Below are 22078 nucleotides of genomic sequence, written 5' to 3'. Positions count from 1 at the left end.
CCAATAAGACGAGCGCTTATTGGTTAAATTGGGACCGTTGCTAAAGCGATTGGCGCAGACGGCATTGGAGGGTCGTCTGGCGAACTAAGCGGGAGAGGAAGGAAAAAGGATAGTAAAGGGAAAGCTTGAGGCGGAGGCGGGACCAAGGAAATGGCAGCCCTTATTGGCTCATTAAAAGCTAAGGGGAGGCTCTGGAATTCTCTTTCCTCGTGATTAGTCCTATTCAGGGAACGGGGGCGGGTACTTAGGAAGAGCGGCAGAAGCGCCTGCTTCGATTGGTCAAACCTGGAGGGAGGTGGAGCGCTCGCGGCGGTTGATTGGTGCGGTAGGTGAGGAGGGCGGAGTTCTGAGCCGGAGGTTTTTGTTGTGAGGGTCGGTTGTCAAGCAGCGACCAATCAGGGCCGGGGATGGAGGCAAGTGGGGGTCGCGCCAGGAGCGGAGCCTTGGCCTCCGGAGCCTAAGCTGCAGGTGGAGTGGGCGAGGGGGCGAGGAGGCAAGGGGGACTCTGGGCCTAGTATTGGGCCAAGCCAGGCGGGGTCGAGCCGGGCTGTGGCGAGAGGGCTCCGGGCGGGGGGAAGTTGGAGCCCATGCTCCGCGAGCTGAGAGGAGTGGGAGGATCCGGCGAGGCCGAGGGACCAGCCCCAGCCTCGGGACGGGCGAGACGGGCGGGACGGGCGTGGGGGCCGGAGGAGAAAACCAGGGAGGCCGGAAGCGGAGCCGGGGGTCTGCAGGAGGCTGAGTGATGAATAGGGACACTGAAAGCAGGAGAGTGAATGAATGGGGGATATTGATCGCAGAAGGGGAAGGAAATAGAGGGGGTCTGGCGAGGCAGGGGTTAGGTTAAGGAGCTCAGGAGACAGGATGTGCAGGATTGGGGGACACAAGCGACAAGGAGAAGGGGAATGAACGAAGGACTAGAGAGGCAGAGCTGGGGAATCCAGGAGAGAGGGGGCGGAGAGGAGAGCGTTCATGGGAAAGAGGCTTGGAAAAAGGGGGTAGAAGCTTCAGGAGGTGGCCTTTTAGAGTTGGGGAGGCATAACGACTCATGCGCAGACTGGAGACCTAGTTCCCAGTACTGTCCTTGGGAACTGAGGGGACCAGGAGTAGTTCCCTTGCTGCCAAGGGAGGGATTGGACCCTCAGGGCCCTCTTTGACATTCTCCCCAGAGATGACTTAAATGCCTGCCTCTGGAGTGCTTCTCCTGGGCCCCAAAGCTTTGCCTCTGGCTCCACCCCCTTCCCATAGCGTCAGAGGAAACAGTGACTCCCAGAAATCTATGTGAACTGCAGACATGTGGTCTTCCCCACCCCACTGCGGCTGCTGCTGCTCTCTGGGCAGCCAGCCTCCTGGAACAGAGCCTCCTGCCATCCCATCATCCTGGCCTCTGGGAGGACCTTTCTTTCCCTGTGTTCCAAGTCACCCTGCCTGAGGTGCCCCTCCAGATTCTCAAACACGATTTACAGTTCAGCTCCTGGCTCTGGTGGCTCTGGTGGCTCTGGTGGGTGTCTATGCAGTAGCCTTGGTGATCCGGGGAGCTGCGCCGTGGTTCTGCAAGCCCAGCATGCCCTGAACTCTCACCAAATGTTTTCTGATAAGCCATCGCCTTCTGTTTGTGTTCCAGCCCAGTGTTAAACTGACATGGCTCGAGCCTGACCTTCCATAAGCTGCGATCCTGACGGGCACACACAGGCTGTTGCTGTAGCTGCTGTGAATGATCTAAAACCACGAGGCAGTCCGGGACTGAGAGACGAGGCATTCCCTCTGCCTGGATGTGTGGGAACTCCCTGCCAACTTGATCGGTGGATCTGGGGGGGGATCCACCCCCACCCCGTGAGCAAAGTACAGTCCATCTAGTGGGTGGAGCTTCAGGTGCCAGCCAACTGAAGGATGGCCACCCCTGTGGTCACCAAGACGGCCTGGAAGTTACGTGAGTGACTTTCTTTCCTTTTTTTTTTTTTCTTTCTCACCCCATTTATTCCATTAGCTGCTTGTTTCCAGGTGGCCTGAACCCCCGGATTTATCTCCTGTTCTTGGCACAGAGGGAGACTCCTAGCCTTGGAGACAGACCAGGATGCAAATCATGACTTTGGCACTTCTTAGCGGGGTGACACTGGGCAGGTGACTTAACCTTTCTGAGGCTTCATTTCCTGTCTGTACAGTGAGCTAATCACACCTGCATCATAGAGCTGCTGTGAGACCCAGGCAGGGTGGTGAACATAAGAGAAGCACTTGGTGCATTTAGGCTGACAGGCGGGACTGGGGGAGAGATGCTGAGAGGTGTTCCTGGCATTTGCAGACTTCTCATGGGCCAGGCTTCCTCTGTGAGATCTTGGGCATCTTGGAGCCGGTCGGGGGGTGGTAGTGAGAGAGTAGGCCCAGAGATGCTGGCAGTGCTCTGGAATGTCACTAAGCTCCAGCACCGCCCACCCTCACATTATTCTCCACAAGCAGCTCTGAACTCTGATCGAGCAGCTCTAAACTTTCTGATCGTAGGACCTCTTTCTATTTTGAAAAATTGTTGAGGACCCCAAGGAGTTTTTGTTCATGGGAATCATCACTATTTACATGATAGAAATCAATATTCAGGCATCTTAAGACACAAGAGTATACAGTCAAATGTGCCACTCGTGATGGGGCCATCATATTTCTTGTATCTTCCTGAAACCACCCACACCCCCGTATGCTTGTGAGCAAACAAGAGTGTAAATAGTCAGATGCCATCTTGGTGTTATTATGAAAATAGTTTTGTTCTCTTGGACCCCCAGAAAGGATCTTGAAGATCCTTGAAGATCTTGAGGATCCTAAGGTCCCCCAGATCATATTTTGGGAACTGCCTTACACCACTTGTGATAACCTGTGGCCATACTGGTCACCTTCTGCTATGAGCTGTCCCCAGCTTTTTTCAGAAGCTGGGCAAGGCTCCCCCACTCTTTAACTGTTAGAACCTGGGCAAAGCCCAGTGCTGGACCTCAGTGTGTTCACAGGTCAATTGAGAGCTTTGGGTAGTTTCAAGTTGTTTCTTAGCGGTAGGATTCTGAGAGAACCCTGTCGTAGGCTCCCAAGGCGGGTGTACTTTGCAGAGAGTGGCTTTGTGTTTATTGGGGTTATATATTCCTTCAGTAGCTGGTCTTTCCTGAGCATAGAACCAGGCACTGGGGAGATAGTTGGCTGGGGGTGGAGGTTGCAAAGCGGATGAGGTCTCCGTGCAATGGGGCCTAGAGCCTGGGGAGAGCAAGAGGCAGAAATCAGGTAACCACACCCCTCCATTTCTCCTTATCTGATTCCAAACTGGAGCATGTGCTTTCAATCAGTTAATTAGAGGGGTAGAGGAGTGCCGTAGGCTGCCTAAAGAGACATACAAAGGACCTGGGGCAGGAAGCTTATAAGGCACGTTGGAAGGGCTCAAAGGCACCCATGGGCTGCCACACCACAGTGGAGAGAATGTGCCAAATGAAGCTGTTGGGGTCCTCAGGGGTATATGTCCACAGGACCCCAGCCCTTCTGAGGCCTTGGCTTTATCTTAAAGGCGAAGTCAAGCCATCGAAATATTCAAACAAGAGGTAATAGGATCAGGCATGTTGGGCTCTGGTGACAAGTTCATGTGCATAGCCATCTCCATGATTATAAGCTCTCTGAAGAGCCCAAAGCCAAGTGACCCTTGGCTCCCTGTGCGTATAGAGTCCAGCAAGGATCAAAAGCTTCTAGGCCTGGTGCCCATCACATACCTACCTCTCTTCGAGGTCCCCGGCCCTTCCAGGGGCTTCAGTCAGGCTGGAAACCTAGGCATGCTACTTAAAGGGGAGTGATCTGAGCCTTCTAGAAGGGCCCAACCTCCAAATCCTTCTCACCCCCATGTCTGTAGGTCTTCAGCTGGATGCCCTGTGCCAGGACCAATCCGATCAGGCTGTAGCATGAGCATAGGAACCTTCTCACTGTCCTTCCCACTGGCTCCCCAGTGCTGGGCCTAGAGCAGACGCCCAGGACACATGTGTATTATGAATTAAGGGCTGTCTCCAGGGACAGTAGTTCTGAGGCCCACAGAGGAGTAGCAGTGTGCCCAAGAAGGCCTGGGGAGGTGGGGCCCAGCTGGAACTTTCCCTGGGAAGCGTGAGAGCCAGGGTAGACACCCAGACCTTATAGGTGACTCACATGTCAGGGACAATGCACACAGGAAGTGTTTTCAGATAAGGGGAGAGGGCCCAAGGCTTGGGAACAGAGTGCTGAGGGAGAAGGTGGTTTGTCCTCTTTCTGAGTTGGCCAGTCAGTGGGGCCCCGCAGAAGCTGTTGAACAGATAAGAGGCTATGGCCCAAGCCCCAGAGCACCTCAGGCATCTGTCCCTAAGTGTCCAGAGGACAGAAGGCTCTATAGTTGGGATGAGAACTAGGAAGGGGCTCAGCTCCCTTGGGTCCAGTGATGGGGTCCCTGAGCCCCCCGCTGACGTTGGGGCCTGCTGGACACTCTTGCCTCTGCTAGGGCTGGGCACTGCCCATCCCTGGCTCTGGCCAGGCCAGGCCCTGAGGTGGGATCTGTGAGATCGAGCCTGGGGTCTGGCGCCCCGGGCAGGCTTGACGGGCCCTCTGAGACATGCTGCCTGACAAACAGCCTCTCTGGGCCTCGTTTCCCAGTTGCCTTGTGGTCTGAGGCCTGTGCCACAGAGACCCCCAGGTAGGGTAGAGGCTGGAGCTGGAGGCTGCCTGTGGAACGAAGCAAGCCCTTTCCCTCAGCATCACCCAAGCCAGCCTCCCAGTTGCCTCAGGGTGTCAGCGGGATTTTCCCTTTGCTGGGGTGGGGAGACCTGTCTTTTCTCCTCATTCCAGGAGGAACTCGCTGAGGGCCTGGCTTGGTGGTCTGGGCTGCCTCTTGGTTCCTTGCTCATGTTTGTTCTCTTTGGAACCCTAAGGAGACCCTCTGTGGCCCATGTCTGCCGCCCCTGCTGCTTCCCCAGCGGCCGGGGCCAGGGGCCCTCAGGCTGCCCACCATGGCCATCCCTCCCACTCTGTCTGGTCAGTCCTCATTCCCACCCCTCCCACCCAGGCCTCTCAGTCAGCTGCCTCCTGCCTCCCATGCAGCCCACCCTCCTGTGCCTGCCGAGGTCCCCATCGCCCACCGTCTGTGCTTTAGCCTTACTAACAACCACCGAGCACAGCTTACAGCATGTTCTCGGTGGCTCCTCAGCAACTCGGTGAAGCAGGCACTGCTATTACCCCATTTACCCGACGAGGAACCCAGCCTCAGAGAGGGTGAGTGACTGATCTAAGGCCACACAGCCTGCAGTAGCCACGCTCAGACCAGAACCTGGTCCACTGTTCTGAAGCTGCAGGCTGAAGCCCTAGGTGGGCTCACTTGGAGGCAGCTTGTCTAGAGTTGACCCGAACGGTTCCCAAAGCGTGTTCCCCAAAGTGGGTTTACGTGTATAGCAAGCCGCAGCAGAGAGATGCTTAGGGGGTTACGTGGGTCAGTATTTTTCATTTTAATAATTATTTTTTGTTTTTTATCTCATATTCTAGAAGAAATATAATGAACGTATCAATCTTGTAACTTTATGGATTTTATTGCTTAATTGTCTTTATATAGACAGAGCTAAAAACGGAAGGCAAGTCAGTGTTTTAAGTCGAGCAGAGTAAGCATGAGAATATGACCAGTCGGCGTGCAGAGAAAAGAGCACAGCTTGCAGCCTGGGGGTGGGACAGGGAATACCCGAAGCGGGGAAGTAGCCGTTCCTGCCTTGGGTGCAGGCCTGCCCTCGCTGTCAGGCCTCTGGGTCCTGCCGGGGTGTCTCGCACCAGAGGGGAGCCGAGGCGAGCAGACCCTTCCACCTGGGCTTCGGGTGCCAGGACCAAGGGCCTCACTGGGCAGGGCCCAGCCCTGCTCTCCGTGGCCGTGACTAGCCCTCTGACTGCGTTCTCCTCCTGTCTTTCCTTGTGTAGAGGAGATTGTCGCCCACGCCAGTAATGTGTCCTCGCTGGTGCTGGGCAAGGCCTCCGGGCGGCTGCTGGCTACTGGTGGGGATGACTGCCGTGTCAACCTGTGGTCCATCAACAAACCCAACTGCATCATGGTGAGACTCGCTGGCCGGTGGGGGACAGGGCCAAGGCCCGGGGAGGGGCGTGGGGTGGGGTCGGGGGCAGGCAGCTCTGTAGGCTCTGTCGGGCCCAGGGCACCCCAGCGGGAGGCTAGGGGGACACAGCACTGCCTCAGTGCCCCCAAGATGTCTGGGACCACAGCCAGCCCTGAGGAATGGGGAAGTCACTTGGTGGTGGACAGAGTTCTGGCGCACCTGTGTGAGTAAAGCTAAAATAAGCCCATGGGCCTGTGATGGACGCTTGCGCACCAGCCTGCCCGCCCACCTGTCAGCTGCACTTGGACGTTACTTTGAACCATCCCCTGTCTGAAGCTGCTTAGTGAGTGGTTCTTTACTCGCTCTTGACCCGGTTGCACAACCAATTCCTTGCCAAGACCTGTCTTCCAAAACAGGAAAACATGAAGGAGGAAAAAATACAAAAATGAATTCCATTTCCATCATCCAGAGACCGCTACGGTGTCCTTCTAGGTGCCGGCGTAGGCCCGTCTGTGTGCACACGCATGTACACGTACGTACACACGTGCAAACACGTACCCGTGTGCACCGCATGTCTGTAGAATGGCATATTTTTGGAACACTGTCTTATTTACTCCTGTAGCCTGGGTTTTGAAGGAAACAATCTTTATTGTTTGTGAGCATTTTCTGGTGTCAGCAACTACCCTTCCACAGCAGGCTTTGTGATGGCTTCGCGGTGCACCATCCTCGGCAGGAGCCGGAATTAGCTTAGCCTCGCCCTGTTCCCAGCACGAAAGTCCTCTGCGCGCTTGGGCTCTGCTGGGCGGAGGAGGAGAACGTCCTCCTCCCCCTCAGCCTCTGAGCAGGTCTCCGGAGGCCGCGTTATCTGGGGGTGTGCACTTTTTAAAAAGCTTTCAAAACAGATTGCCAAATCGCCCTCCAGAAATCAATTTACATTCTCTCCCGCTGACACTGGGTCCTGTCCTGTCCCCCTCCGGGACCTTGCAAGCACAGGTTATTAACATTCTTTTGATCTTGGCCACCTAAAGATAAAAAGGGGTGGGAAGTTATTTATTTTTTTAGTAGAAACTTAATCACCTCAGTATTTCTGTGAGATGCAGGCCAGGGCCGAGAGCCCGGCTGAGCCAGGGCTCTGGTGAAGAACCAAACTGAAATTGCTTTGTTTTGTTTCACTTTGTTTTCAGGGTTCCAATGAGTCCCACCCCCCAAAATGCCAAAGTAACACAGATGGAAAACGAGCCAACAAACCCTGGCCAAAACAGGCCTGAAGCGACCCCATGCTCTCATCCCGCTTCTTCCTCGGGGGTCAGCCTGCAGGGCTCCCCCCGTGCCCGCCCCACTGAGGAGCCGCAGACCTGGCGACTTCCTGCTCGCCCTCAGAGTTAGACATCCCGGGCCCCCTGCTTGGGGTCCCTTCTGCCGGTCCCTGTGTGTTCTGAGCACGTGCGAGCTCTTACCGCTCAGGGTCCAAGGGTCGCGGGGTACAAAGTGAGAAGTCTTCTTTCCTCCCCTGACCCCCACAACCCTCCCCGGACAGCCACGGTCCGTGATCACCCTGTGTCCTGCTAGAATTATTTTCTGTCTGCGAGCAAATATGTACGTCTCTTCCCTTCCCCCTCCACTTTTGTTTTGTTTTGCTTACACAGACTGTATCTTATATATACCTTTTTCCACCTAAAAGAGTCATGGAGATTAGTCTTCATCGTATTCAGATGGTCGCCTCGTTGGTCTCTATAGCCAGATAGTGTTCTGTCTCCAGGGTGACCACCGCTTAGCCGACAGTGTCTGCTGGTGGGCATTTATATGGCTTCTGGTGTTTTGTGAAAAAGATTCACCGTTTTGTTTGCTGTGTGGTTGAGTGTGTGCGGGGGTAGGCTCCCAGGGGCAGAGTTGCTGGCGTGGAGAGGTTGTGTGTTTCTAAATGTGGACATATTTTGCCCAGTTGCTCTCCCCCATGGAGTTTATACCCATTTATACTCCTGCTGGAGATGGCCAGGAGTCACACAAGCTGCTTGTGACCATCTGGCCTTTGGGCAGTTCTGCTGGGGAGCAATTTCCCCATTACCCCCCGCCCACCTCCCAAACGTTGTTTTAGCAAACAGTGGAGTTACTGCTGTGCTTTGGGGTGACCAGTGCTGGGCAGGGAGTGACAGAAGCCATGGACTTCAGATTTGGGCCTCTTTCCAGAAAGCTGGAAATGCCAGCATCTCCCACTCCTCTCGGGCTGTTCTAGGGCCTGGCTCAGTCCTGCTCCAGCTCTGGCCTGCCCTGAGTTGGGTGACACTTTTCTCCAGTAAATTCACCAAAGGCTCTCTCTGGGTTCCACAATTCCTTGCCTAGGAACATGGCAGGGTCCTCCACCAGGGGCAGCCTCTGGGGATCTAGGCATTCCAGAGGGGGGAGATGTGTGCCATTGACAAGCCAAGCCTCGGTTCTGTCAGGGTTTCCCCCACTGAGGAGCTCGTCCAGGCAGAGGGGAGACGGAAGCAGAGCCTAGGTGGGCAGTGGTTTGGACTCAGGGCTGGAGGGTCAGCTGCTCCCCCCTTCCAAGGGGCCCAGGGCCATTTTGGCAAATGATGCCCACATCATGGGCACAGTGGGCCATGGGATGGGGTTGGAGCATGACAGGGGTCTGGCCCAGTTTTAGCCCTGGGAGCTGAAGCCAGGAGAAGCAGCTGGCCACCCTGCGTGCAGGAAAGCCTAGATGCGGTTCCACGGAACACAGCCTCCCTGCTTGAGCCCCTTCTTGCTGCTGCCCTTCACAGGGAGCCAGAATGTGGGCCAGCAGCTCGGGCTTTCTCCACGCAGGGCACTGAAGCTGCTACCCTCTCTCCACAGAGCCTGACGGGTCACACGTCCCCAGTGGAGAGCGTCCGCCTCAACACCCCGGAGGAGCTCATCGTGGCCGGCTCCCAATCAGGCTCCATCCGCGTTTGGGACCTAGAAGCTGCCAAAAGTAGGCATCTGCACTCACCTTCCCACAGGCACACCGGTGGCCGTGTTATCTCAGGCTCTGCTGTGGAGCTGCTTCCTCCAGGAAGCCTGTCCTGACTACATTGGGTGCTTCCCTCCGGGAGACCCTGACCACTCCACCCCCTTGAGCTTAGCAGCAGCGACATGCTGTTGCTGTCCGTGAGTGCTGACACTCAGGAGGCAGCAGGAAAGGTCCAGACGGATCACTGTGGGTGTGTGGGCGGGTGGGTGTTTAGATTCAGAACCTGGAAAAATGTCAGGTGCCACCAGGGGCCACACAGGACAAGTAAACAAGGGGGCCTGTGGGGAGAACTGGGGTGTCTTGACTTGGCGGTGGCTGCCTCTTAGCCTGCCTGCAGGGATGGGGCTTAGGGTAGCCCGATCCTCTGTCTCCTTGAGCTTTGTTTATATTTGCTTTTCATCTTTAGAGAAGTTATACATAGTTTAAAAAGTCAAATGCCAGGCATTCTACAAATAAGCACGATGGAAATGAGAAGCTTCACCCCACTCCTTCCCACTCTCCAGACGCCTCAACCTTCTGTCCTTTGACCTGGTGTCTTGCTACCTCCCCTTTCCGAAGCAACATGGTATTATGGCAACTCCTGTCCCTGGCTGCCTTCCTCCTGGGCAAGACAGGAAGTTAGCTCTCCTAGGGGCGCCTGGCTGGCTCAGTCGGGGAGCCTGGGACTTGATCTCAGGGTTATGAGTTTGAGCCCCACCTTGGGTGTAGAAATTATTAAAAAAATAAAATCTTAAACAAAAAAGAAATTAGTTCTTAGAGCTGCTGGCCCACCCTTGTCACTCCTAGCCTTGTTCTCCTGATTTCACCGTGTAAATAGTCTGCATTTATCGTACCAGGCCTGCAGAGCTGTGACAGCGGATTGTGTTTCTTCTGGAGTTAATGGCTGTTCTTTTTCCATCTGTATATGTCCTACATCTGTTACTAATTTGTCCCCAGATTCTCTGCCTGAAGAGGAGGCTCCTCCTTGAGGTACCCTTGAAGCCATCCCATAATTGAGGTGTCTCTTCTCAGAGCCTCTGTCCCCTGGGTCCCAGTGTCAGGGGGAGCACCCGGGCCTGCAGCTCGGCCGCCATCTTGGGGCCACCTTGTCTTCAGGGAGGTCTCCCATCTCACTGCTGCGCCAGAGTCCGTGTTACCATCTTTCTTGGTTTTCTGCCTCTCTCTGCTGGAGCACGTTGTTTCATAGCTGACTGAGAAGGGGTGCATGACAGGCACAGTTTTCGAGACCTTCTGTGGCTAAAAATGACTTTGTTCTACCCTCATCCTTTTTTATTTATTTTAGAGTCCGTAGAAGTCTAGATTGGAGATTGTTTTCCCTCAGAAGTTTGAAGGTGCAGCTGCGTCGCATGTTAGGTTCCTGTTTGGTGGCCATTGGGAGGTCCGCGCTTCTCCTCTTGGGTCCCTCGCATGTGACCTGCTTCTCCTGTCTCTCTGCAAGCTCATAGGCTGTTTGTCCCAGCGTCCTGGGGTTTTGTAGTGATGACCCTTGGTCCCATGCTAGATCCTAGCTCGGTTCTTTCAGTGTGTCAGCTTGTGCCTTTGGTTCCGGGCCACGTGGGGAGTCTCGCCTTGCCAAATGTGGGGGGACTCTCAGTGTCCGTGGGTGTGGCCACGTGGCAGTGGGCCCAGTGTTGCCAGCTGTATAGATTTTTCAAGAGAAGCTGGGGATTTGGACATTTAAGTGGAAATCCCCCCATCCCCATTTCTAAATGTTGACCGCTAATTCAACATTTTTTTCAGAACACTATGCAGAGCAGCCTTGAGAGGTCCAAGTAAAACCTGCTTGCTTGCTGCTTTTTGCCCGCGTCCAGCCTGGACCTCCCAGCGTGCCAGGCCAGAGGCCCTCTGCTGCCTGAAGGATGGGAGAGGGAGTCGTGGTGTGGGTTTTGTGGGGGCTGCTTTTTCCAGAAGACAGCCTCCTTGCCTGGTTGAGACGTGGGTTCTCTCTGGGCCTCTCCTGGGGTATGTGCTTTACCGTGATGGCTGCCGCCAGCGCGCATGCCCAGTGGCCGGGGCCTCTGCTCCAGGACGGTGCTCTTGTTGGAAGGATGGTCCTCAAGAGAGATGTTGCCCCAGGCCTGCTGGGTGAGGCTTGCCTGCCTGGGGATGGGTGCATGTGCAAGACAGAGCCCGTGAGATCGCCAGTCGGGCCACATGCTTAGCATCTCAGCATGCGCTCCTGCTGCCTGGCCCCACATGGAGCTGGAGTGTTGCTGGACTGGAAGAGGATGGGGGGGAGCAAGCCCTGGCTGGCCAGGCCCAGGCTGAGGGGGCAGAGAGGCTCAAGCACAAGGCAGTTTGTTCCTGGGACGTCTCTGCCTGGATCTCAGTCCCAGTGGATAGCACCAGCCATTCAACGTTCACCAAGGAGCAAGGGACAAAAGACAGAAGCCAAGGGCACCCGTGTCCCTCAGCTGTGACTACTTCGCACAGAAGGGAAGTGTGAGGAGTTCCTTGAGGCGGGCAAAGAATGAAAACCGAACACCTGTGGAATTCCTGGGCCCTGGAGTCTCAGGGTTGGTTACTCTCCAAGGAGCTCGTTTCCAACACTTGGCCCAGACCCCACGCCCAGGGAACCTGATTCAGTAGTGGCGGAAGCCCCAGATCTGGCTTGCGCTAAGCTTCTAGATGGTTCTGATGCAGAGCCGGTTTGGCAGGGCCCCCTTATTTGACACATGGGCAAACTGGGGCCCAAGGAGGACCCTTGAACCTGATAAAGACCCCGTGGCCAGGGTGGTGGAAGCTGGGACTGAAATTCTGGCGTCAAGACTCCCATTCCAGTGCTCTTCATCCTGCTGTTCGAGGGGTTCAGTGATGGAATGGAAACTTGCCCTCAGCAGCCATGGCAGGAAGAGCTCAGACCACAGGCAGACCTCCACCCCCACCCACCACAGCCTGAGTGAAAACAAGGGGCAGCTTGGCGCCCAGGTGCAGAGAGGCTCCTAACAGGGCTGGCTGATCATCACGTGGGTTGCGCTGAAAAGCCGCCCATCGCTGGAGCATTTGGGCGGAGGTCGAACAGCGACCCCCTGGGAGGGCCTAGAGCTCCCACACAGGGCGGACACATCCAGGACGCCCCTCCAGCCTGCGGCTCCTGGTCCTGCGACAGTCCTGCGGTAGGAGACCTTCCAAGGGCCTTCCTGGGACAAGAGCAAGGGCAGAAGTCACGCCGGAAGAATGCGGTCCTGCCTGCTTTCCACGGCGCAGCCAGAGGGCAGGGTGGGCCAGTCTGGCCATCCCATAGGAAGGTAGCATGTGTTTTGTCAATCTGACCTACACAGGGGTGGAACCTGCCACATCCTCTTGGGGCAGGGCAGGATTTTGGAAGCCTCGTTGTGGGACGCAGAGCCAGTAGGCTGGGAGGTGGGCACGGACTGGAGCAGGAGCCAGCATGCGTCCGCTCCCTCCGGGCCCCGGGCTTGGCCAGCAGAGCAGCGCCTGAGCCCCCGGTGGTGTATGACTGCCCCAGAGTGTGGGGAGGAGCGGCTGAGGTTTCAGTGTGGTTGAATTAGCTACTCAATAGACAGAGACACAAGGTTTGCTCGAGGGCCGGGCCGGGCCGGGCCGGGCCAGGCCAGGCCAGGCCAGGCCGAGCCGGGCTCAGCCCCGGAGCTGCAGTGGAAGCTGAGGTTTCCCAGGGTAGCAGGAGGTAACAGGCCCCAGTCACGTCCTCTTCGTGTTCTCTTGGTTCGCACATGTCGACACCATGTCACCCTCTGTGAGGGATGTAAATAAAGGTGGCTCAGTCCCGGCTCAGTAGCGGGCTGGCCCCAGGTAGGATGGGTGGATGTGGGGGGCTGCGGGCAGAGGGATGCAAATGTCCTTGAGGCAGGGAACCCCCAGAGCAGCTCACTTTTTCCTGCCCTTGGGTGTGCCTGCCTCTGTCTTAGGAGCCCTAGACAGATGGGCTCCCTTGACTCGGGCAAAGGGTCACATGGTAATGCCTGCTTCTCAGGACTCCAACGCCAGCTTTAATTTCTGGCTCTGTGCACTGCCAGAGCTCCCCTCGGAGCTAGCAGCTGGCAGCTGTGCACTGGCAGCTCCCCCCTCGGGGCCTCAGGCCCTCGCCCATCTCCTGGTACTGTTTGCAGGGGTTGGGGGGAGTGCCGAAGTCACTCAGGCTGTCTTCAGCACCCCAGGTATGCTCAGCAGCTCTCCTGGGGACGAGGGAGGTGCCCAAATGACTGTGGCACTGAGTAGTGGTCCTTGCTGGTGCCAGAAGACCAAGGACCAAGACAGGTGCTCTGAGGCCAGAGGAGAAGAGAAGGTCTGCTTTGGGGTCAGAGCCCTCCTTCAGAAAGGACGGACAGCGAGAATAACTCTAGCTGGTATTCATTGAGCACTTACTGTGTGCGCACCCATGCTAAGCCCCTTATGTCCCGTTCTCCTAACTCTGATTGTGACCCATTATGAGCCTCATGGAGGGGAAGGGATTGCCCAGGGTCACCTGGCAAGCGAGGAGAAGCGCAGAACTGCTCCCATTTCTGGCTGGCTCCAGAGCCCTGAACCTGGACCTTGAGGGATGGAGACAATCTCGTGCAGTAGAGTTTGAATCCCTCTGTGCCTGGAGCACGCCTGTCTTGACCCTAAAGCACTGCATTTGGAATCTGCTTGGACCCTCCTCCAGCGGGAGTGCGTCGCCTCATGACACGGCCATAAGGATGGCCGGATTCCCACAGCCCTTGGCCCCTCCACTTACGGGGTGATCCGTTTCCTTCAGACAGCAGAATTATGAATCTTTCAAAAAGCCAGACACTTGAGGCCGGAGAGAAGAGGCAAATGTGAGTGTCACCGGGGAATACTCGGAGACAGAGACACAAGGTTTGCTTGCGGGCCTGGCCGGGCTCGGCCACGGAGCTGCAATGAAAGCTGAGGTTTCCCAGGGTAGCAGGAGGTAACTGGCCCCAGTCACATCCTCTGTGTGTTCTCTTGGTTTGCACAGCATCTCCTCTTGTCCTCACAGCTACCCTCAAGATCCCTTGTGCAGGGGACTGGTGTGAGCACCACAGCCACTCCAGGGAGGCCCTCCACATTGCCTTTCTTGGGGCCTTTGCCCACCATTTCCCCTGTGCCTAATATCCTCCCTCACCCTCCATTCACTGATGTCCTGTTTGAATACTGCCTTCTCCAAAAAGCCTTCCTGGATTTCTCTTTTCAACCAAGCAGCTTCTCTGCCAGTATGGACCTCGCCTGCCTGCCTCTTCTGTCTCTGCTGTGGCGAAATGCCCAGCGGAACATAAGCTGTCTGTCTGTCCATGAACTGAGTGCAGTGGTTTTCCAGCTCTGCTGCCTCCAGGGCAGTGGCCTTATAAGAGCACACTGGGACGAGCCCAGGGGCGCAGGCTGTGGGGGCTCGGGTTAGGACAGAACTGGCTGTCATCTCTCGGGACAAAAATAGGAAGGTCGGGCGCTGCAGTGACAGGACTCCGGTTGATGTATCTCCCTGTTTTGAAAATCACTGCTGTTCTGGTTCTCTGTGCAGTTATCACGGAAGCATGCACCTGCGACCACCACACACATCCTCTTCCGGGTGCCTGGCTTGCCCCTCATGCCCCTGTCTCTGCTCTCTTCCTCGGCAGTTCTTCGCACGCTTATGGGCCACAAAGCCAACATCTGCAGCCTGGACTTCCACCCGTACGGCGAGTTCGTAGCCTCGGGCTCCCAGGACACGAACATCAAGGTGAGACCCTGTCTGTGCCCTGTGTCCTCCGCTGGGACACGTGCATCCCACGTGAGGAGTGGGCCTTTTGGTGCCATGGGAGGGCCTCTTCCCTCTGTGGTGGTGTCCACAGCCTCCGAGGGAGGGGGACTTGGAAATGTTCGCCAGACATTCCTGCTCAGAATGCCCAGCTTTCACAAGCAGTTTCCAGATTGCTATCATTTTGGGGTGTGATGACTGGAGTGCCTGGAGCCCCTCTCTGCTCATGGCCGCACACCGCCCTCTGACCTGGGCTCCTCCCCTCTGACCCGGGCAAGGCCGCTGCCACCCGAGCCCACTTTGGTCGTGACCTGTCCTGACTCTGCCGCCCTTCTGCCCGCAGCTCTGGGACATCCGGAGGAAAGGCTGTGTTTTCCGGTATAGGGTAAGGAAGGCGCCCTTTGTTGGACAGTCCGTGAGCCCCATGCAGGCGTGGGGGCTGGGGTAGTGCCCAGACCCTGGCAGGGGCTGGAAGGGATCACCGTCCAACCTGGGGGAGAACGTGAGAAACAAGAGTCCAAGGGAGAAGCCAGAATCTCGAGCAGAGCAAGAGCGCTGTGGGGGTTCCACCTGGATCCCCCGCTTTCCACGAATCCTCCCAGTGCCGTGTTTACCAAACTGCGCTCTGTACTCTGGTTCCGTAGGCAGGTAATAGGTGTCATGAGGTGAAAAGGATTCCTAGTCCTATGTGTTTTGGAAGCACTGAGTTGAATACATAATTTTGGAGGTATTTACGCCCTTGACATTGAGAGAAAACACCTGACTCCCCAAAAAGAGGCGTAAGATACGTGGTTTTCCAAATTGTCTGACCGGGGAGTCGGATTTCCTGGAGCATCCCGCAGCACTGGGAATCCTGACTGCGTGGGGAGGTGTCCCTCTGGGATATCTCTGACACACGGCCATCTGGCTCCACCTCGCCTGCTGGTCAAGGGCAGGGAGGAACGGGGTGGAAAGAAGGGCAGCCCATCGGGCCCTGGCTCCTCGGGTGAGCTCAGTGCTCTGTCCTCTCAGGGACACACCCAGGCTGTGCGGTGCCTCCGGTTCAGCCCCGACGGGAAGTGGCTGGCATCGGCTGCAGATGACCACACAGTGAAGGTAGCACCTGGCCTGGCCTGGGACTGGGGTCTGGGGTCTGCTGAATGCTTTCCAGCCGGGTCTACACCTCCCTCCTGATCAGGCTCGCACATCTCACAGGGGAAGGCAGCTTGTAGACTGGGGTGGGGGTTGGGGAAGGGGAGCCGCCGCCAGGGGACAGCAGGCAGCTGAGATCCCGGGCCTAGTCCTGACCTCCAGCCTGCCCTGCTCTAGCTCTGGGATCTGACTGCTGGCAAGATGATGTCCGAGTTCCCTGGCCACACAGGGCCTGTCAACGTGGTGGAGTTTCACCCCAATGAGTACCTGCTGGCTTCTGGCAGCTCGGACAGGTGAGGAAGAACAAGGCCTGTCGCCCATGACTGCCATGTCTCACATGTTTGTCCTCTGTGTGTGAATGTCTGTCCCAGTCTCCCTCTGTCGTGAGGTGTTCTCTGCCCAATGATGCTATGTAGACTGACCTGACTTCCGGCCAAGCCGGGCTGGGGGCCCTGGTCCTATCTCTTCCCGGGCTCTGGTCCCCAGCCCCAGTGTCCTGGGCTGTCATGGCATGTCCAGGTACAAAGCCCATGCTCCCCTCCCATCGGCCAAGTCTCTCCTCCTGCCATGCAGGGTCAGCCCCTGGCCCTGGGTGGTGTTCTTAGTGGCTACCACCCAGGGGACAGGCATTTGCAGAGAAATAGGCCTCCAGAAATAGGCCTCCATGGACCTGCATGGAGGCCAGCACGGGGATGCCGGCTTCCCAGCACAGTCTGCCTGCCTTTGCAGGACCATCCGGTTCTGGGATCTGGAGAGGTTCCAGGTAGTGAGCTGCATCGAAGGAGAGCCAGGGCCCGTCAGGTGCGCCGGCAGCCGGGTGGTGGGTCTTCCTCCCGGGCAGTGGGTGTGTAGTTTGGGTGGGCCTTTCCCATCCCTGCTCCTGCTCCCCCTGTTCGGGGCTCCCCGTAGCCTCCCTGGATTGCGCGGGACCCATGGTCCACTCTCGCCTCCCCCAGGAGCGTCCTGTTCAACCCCGACGGCTGCTGCCTGTACAGCGGCTGCCAGGACTCGCTGCGCGTCTACGGCTGGGAGCCTGAGCGCTGCTTTGATGTGGTCCTGGTCAGCTGGGGCAAGGTGGCCGACCTGGCTGTCTGCAACGACCAGCTGGTGAGAGCGCTACTGCCTGTCCCTCCCCCTCCAGCCCCTATGTCCCCCAAGCCCTGCTGGGGTCCTGCCTGGGTGTGCCCCAGCTCTGCCGCTTCCTGCAGATAGGTGTGGCCTTCTCCCAGAGCAACGTTTCCTCTTATGTGGTGGACTTGACGCGGGTCACCAGGACAGGCACGGTGGCCCAGGACCCCGTGCAGGACAGCCGGCCCCTGGCGCAACAGCCAGCCCACCCCAGTGCCCCTCTTCGGCGCATCTATGAGCGGCCTGGCACAGCCTGCAGCAAGCCTCAGAGGTGGGGTGCTCAGGGCCCCAGAGGGCTCCGGAGGCGGGCCGGCACTGGGAAGGCTGTGGGGGGCCCAGCCCAGCTCACCGTGCCGGCCTCCTGTGGGCCTGTCCCTGCCCCACAGGGTGAAGCAGAACTCGGAGAGTGAGCGCCGCAGCCCCAGCAGCGAGGATGACCGGGACGAGCGGGAGTCTCGGGCCGAAATCCAGAACGCCGAGGAGTACAACGAGATCTTCCAGCCCAAGAACAGCATCAGTGAGGCTCGCCCCCGCCCCCGGCCCAGCCCGGCATCCCCATCTGTGCATGGAGGCAGACGGTGCTTCGCGGGGACAATGTCAATGGCGCTCTGCTTCCTTGGCTGGAGTTCCGGCTCACCTCTTGGCCCCCAGGCTCTGTTCCCAGGTCCTCGAGGCCTGGCAGTTGCTCAGTGCTGTAGCACACCCTGAGTGAGAAGGCCCCACATGGACAAGTAGATGGGAGGGGACAGGCCTGAGGGTTTCCGGGAGCGGGAACAGGGTCATGGGTCTGCAGCTGTGTATGCACCTGGGACCACCTTACACCCATACCCACATACCCACCCCTGGTGTCCCATGTCAGCCTTGGCCAACGTGAGTCCCCAGTGCCCTTTGCCTCTGCAGGCCGGACACCACCCCGAAGAAGTGAGCCCTTCCCGGCACCCCCGGAGGATGGTGAGTAAGGGGGCAGAGCCTGGCGTCCCAGGGTCACCAGCTCCCCAGGCCTCCCTGCCTTGGCACCATCTCCAGCCTCTCTCCCACCAGATCTTTTCCCTGTGCTCACCCAAAAGCACCTACTATGCAACCGGGACCCACACTAGGCCCTGGTGATGGAGCCTGAGCAAGGCAGGCAGGTGCCTCCCTCAGGAGCTCTCACCCTAGTGAGCAGGGAGATGGCAGACAGCCACGCAGCTTTGTCTGTGGAAGGGACAGTGTGGCGGAGGCAGGGGCGGGCAGGGTGAGAGGGGGCCATGGAGGTCCTGCAGGAGATGGGGGGGGCAGGGAAGGGCTGCTGGTGGAAAGGGGTGAGAGGATGGCAGGCCCTGGGGTCTGGGAGCAGGAGGCCAGGCCCTGGCTAGGGTTTGGGTTTTGCTACTGGGAAAAAACATGATCTGCTTTATGACCGAAGAAGTCAGGGTGGGGGGGCACCCTTGTCCTGTAGACTGTCCCTCCCTTCCACCCGGCTTTCTCTTCAAGGAGCCATCTTATCATTCTCCCTCCAGGTGGGGTTTCCTGTGCATCCCTCTCACCATCCACTCACTGCAGCACCCCGCCCACCCCCCATAGCCAGCACACACTCCATTCTCATTGAGGTGACAGGGCGGCCCCTCCCTGGAGCTCCCCGGGTCCCATCCACACACCGTGCTCTGACACCTTTCTGCCTGGTGATTGGGTGGAAAATGGGAGGCCAGGTCCAGCCTCCACGCTCATGCCTCCCCAGGAGTCCCCCCGCCCCCCCCATACACAACTGTTGCTGTCTCCTTCCTCGGTTATCCCACTGACTCTGCTCCATCCCTCCCAGTGATGCGGGTGCTCCCCAGAGGCCCACCACAAGCCCTGCCTTCTTCCCGCTAGTCCCTTTTGGCCTGGCCTAACCCAGAGATCTTTCCCTTTTGCCTCCAGACATGGTCTCAGCCAAGGAGGTGGCCAAGCCCAGCCCGGCCACGGACTCGCAGTTCCCGGTGCCAAATGTACGTCTGGGTGGAGAGGGCATGGTGCGGGGCTGGGAGTGGGGCCACAGTCCTGAACCCAGGTTGGGGCCCTCCATGCCAGGGTGGGCAGAGGGGGCGGCCTCGGGCTGGCTCCCCACTGAGCTCCGGACCCCACCAGCTCGAGGTCCCGCCCCGGCCCCCGGGCGTCACTCCCACGCCTGCGCCCAAGGCTGAGCCGGCCATCATCCCTGCCGCCCGGAATGAGCCCATTGGGCTGAAGGCCTCCGACTTCCTGCCTGTGAGTGGGGGTCCAGCCTGAGGGCAGAGTGGAAGCCCCGGGGGCAAGGGTGGAACTTGACCACCAGCACCTGTCCTGCACAGGCCGTGAAGATCCCCCAGCAGGCCGAGCTGGTCGACGAGGACGCCATGTCGCAGATCCGCAAAGGCCATGACACTATGTGCGTGGTGCTCACCAGCCGCCATAAGAACCTGGACACCGTGCGGGCCGTGTGGACCACAGGCGATATCAAGGCGAGCCCTTCTCCCCCAGGGTTTGCGGTGACCCCAGGAGAAAGCTGGCCAGGGCAGGCCATGGGGCTGGGTGGCCTCTGTCCCTACACGGTGGCTTTCGCGTCTGTCATCGTCGTCGTCGTGAGCTGCCAGTTATTGAGCGTCTCTTGACGCACCTGGTCTCACACTCATCAGCTGAGCTGCAGGCTTATTAGCAGCCCCCAACAAAGCCCCTCAGGCTGCGCCCAGGCAGGGCCCGCGCCCTCCCCGTCCCCTCTGACAGGCACTGTCTGTCTGCACAGACATCAGTGGACTCGGCTGTGGCCATGAATGACCTGTCAGTGGTAGTGGACCTCCTGAACATTGTCAACCAGAAAGCGTGAGTAGTCATTGTGGGGCGGGGCTGGCCCAGGAGCTGGAGCCTGCTGCTCATGGTCCGTCCCTGGCCCTCTCCCCAGCTCCCTGTGGAAGCTGGACCTGTGCACCACAGTCTTGCCCCAGATCGAGAAGCTTCTGCAAAGCAAGTATGAGAGGTACGTGTGGGGAAACCATACCAGCCTCTCATGATGGGGAGGGGCGGAAGGCTCCTCAGGGACAACGGGAAGGACCCCCAGGGTCCACGCCCCCATGAGGGTGTGGCACCGCAGTCCCCACCAAGTCGGAGAGGCCATGGTGAAAATGAGCCCATGTTGCCCCTGGCCCTCTGCCTACTCCTCTGTTTTTGTACCTTCTCTCTTTTTTCCTTCTGTGGCTCCATCCCTCCACCTGTGAAGCTACGTGCAGACCGGCTGCACGTCCCTGAAACTGATCCTGCAGCGGTTTCTGCCCCTGATCACGGACATCCTGGCAGCGCCCCCCTCTGTGGGTGTGGACATCAGCCGGGAGGAGAGGTGAGGGGCCAAGCAGTGTGCCATTGTCGGGGTACAGAGGCCTGGGGGCCCAGCCTGCTTGTTGATGGCCCCAGCCCTGAGTGGAAGTCATGCCTGCGCCAGTAGCTTGGAACATGGGATGGGGGGTCCAGAGCTGGGGCTCTTCTGTGGCCAGGTGGGTCCTACATCCAGGCCCTTGGCCTGCCTCCCAGAGGAGGGTGGGAGTGGTGTAGCAGGCAAGGCCCTAGCACTTGGCGCTCGACCTCTCTGCCCACAGGCTCCACAAGTGTCGGCTGTGCTACAAGCAGTTGAAGAGCATCAGTGGCCTCGTCAAGAGCAAGTCGGGTTTGAGTGGCCGCCACGGCAGTGCCTTCCGGGAGCTGCACTTACTTATGGCCAGTTTGGACTGAGGAGCTTTTGGGCCTGGCCTCAGCCCCTGTTCCCGTTCCCTGTGCACTCCCGGGCCCGTGAGCCTCTGCCCGGCCCCCTCTGCAGCCCTGTGGCCATCCTGGAGGTGGTGGCTCCAGCCCACTGGCCACCTGCACAGCCCTGAGCTCTCAGACAACTTCTCCCTGGCAGTGGCTGCCCTGCTTGGCCAACTCCTGCTTCTGGGGCAGCAAAGAGCACCCTGGGGCTGCTGCTGTAATTTATAAGGCGAATTTTATTAAATTTGTAACTATTCCCTGGTTTCTTTGCCTGGAGGTGCATTCTCCGGCCATGCGGCTCTGCCTAGCCCAAGACTGCCCACCAGGGCCCTTCAGAGACTGAGGACTCCCCTCCAGGCCTGAGGCAGTGTGGCCAGCAGGCGGCAGCAGAGTGCCAGGCCTGCTGGAAGGGGCAAGTTCAGTGTACCAGGGGAGGGGGGGGGCAGGGGAGGAGTGGGGGAGGAGGCGACTCCTTTCATAGCTAAGGGAGACAGGTGAGGAGTGGGCCCTGCCAGCCTATCCCCTCTGTCTCAGCCACGCTCTCAGCTGTCCTGGGGGTGCCAGGACCCACAGCCCACCACCAGGAGGCCTTGAGGGACTAGGCTGGAAGGGCTGTGGCCCTCTCCTCCAGCAAGGGCTCTGACCATCTTTCCCTCCCCACAGGATTGCGCAGTGCTGATCCCTTCCGTTCCTGTGGCAGCAGCTGCTAGATTTGCCGCAGTTGGAGAGAGGGCCCCACTGAGCCCCTGTGCACATTCCCTGCCAAGGCCACGACCAGGTGCAAGCCAGCACAATCCTCATGGCGGTCCAGGTGGGGGTGAGGCACTGAGGTTGCAGTTGGGGGTTTGTAGCACCGGAGAGAGGGTGGTACTCACCTATAGCCAGTTCACCTAAGGGGCAAGGCCAGGGCCTAGGGCAGGCAGGGAAGCTGGGCCAGCCCCGCCCTCCTGGCTTTGGCTCTCAGGCCAGAGTTTCCCAGCTTCTAGGAGAGAACGTTGCAGGGTGGGTGAGTCTGATAAGGGTGGCCAGGGATGTGGGGGATCAGCCAGCAGAGGGGGAGCCAAAGGCAAGGGCTCATGAGACCAACTCCGGCAGACTAAACTTGTGCAAAAAGGTTTTTATTTTAATAAGTAAAAATGGCTAAGCTTCCAAAAGTTCTTAAATAGAATTTCAGAGGGAAGAAAATGTCAGGAGGCCAGTGAGCAAGGAGAGCGCCTGATACCAGGCAGATGAGAGGAGCAGAAAGACCCCTTGCCTCTGGCCTCCCGCCAGCCATAAATACAGCCCAGCCCTCAGCAGGGAGGGCCACGCTCCTATGTACACCTAGGAACACTA

At 58.2% G+C, this 22078-nt stretch overlaps 1 protein-coding gene across 4 annotated transcripts; it reads left to right on the top strand.

Annotated features, from left to right (window-relative positions):
- Positions 1-349: 349 nt before the first annotated feature.
- Positions 350-21005, top strand: KATNB1 (katanin regulatory subunit B1). Of its 4 annotated transcripts, none has more exons than XM_032854363.1 (20): positions 350-468; positions 1622-1927; positions 5929-6059; positions 8898-9015; positions 14634-14734; positions 15096-15137; positions 15764-15847; positions 16061-16176; positions 16613-16684; positions 16840-16990; positions 17092-17282; positions 17398-17528; positions 17912-17962; positions 18911-18978; positions 19061-19237; positions 19321-19470; positions 19752-19828; positions 19908-19982; positions 20223-20339; positions 20596-21005. In XM_032854363.1, exons 2-20 carry the CDS (start codon positions 1888-1890, stop codon positions 20726-20728), a joined length of 2025 nt encoding a protein of 674 aa, XP_032710254.1. In that variant the 5' UTR covers positions 350-468; positions 1622-1887; the 3' UTR covers positions 20729-21005. The 4 variants fall into 4 exon arrangements, with proteins under 4 accessions (XP_032710254.1, XP_032710257.1, XP_032710256.1 ...); XM_032854366.1 differs by having other exon boundaries at positions 351-468; positions 19118-19237; XM_032854365.1 differs by lacking the exon at positions 350-468 and adding an exon at positions 619-1489.
- Positions 21006-22078: the final 1073 nt, after the last annotated feature.

The sequence above is a fragment of the Lontra canadensis genome, unplaced genomic scaffold (genome assembly GCF_010015895.1).
Source record: "Lontra canadensis isolate GAN:19392208 unplaced genomic scaffold, GSC_riverotter_1.0 scaffold8, whole genome shotgun sequence".
In the NCBI taxonomy this organism is placed as follows: Eukaryota; Metazoa; Chordata; class Mammalia; order Carnivora; family Mustelidae; genus Lontra; species Lontra canadensis.
The sequence above is the reverse complement of the archived record's forward strand: the minus strand, read 5'-3'. Positions and strand labels throughout refer to the sequence as shown.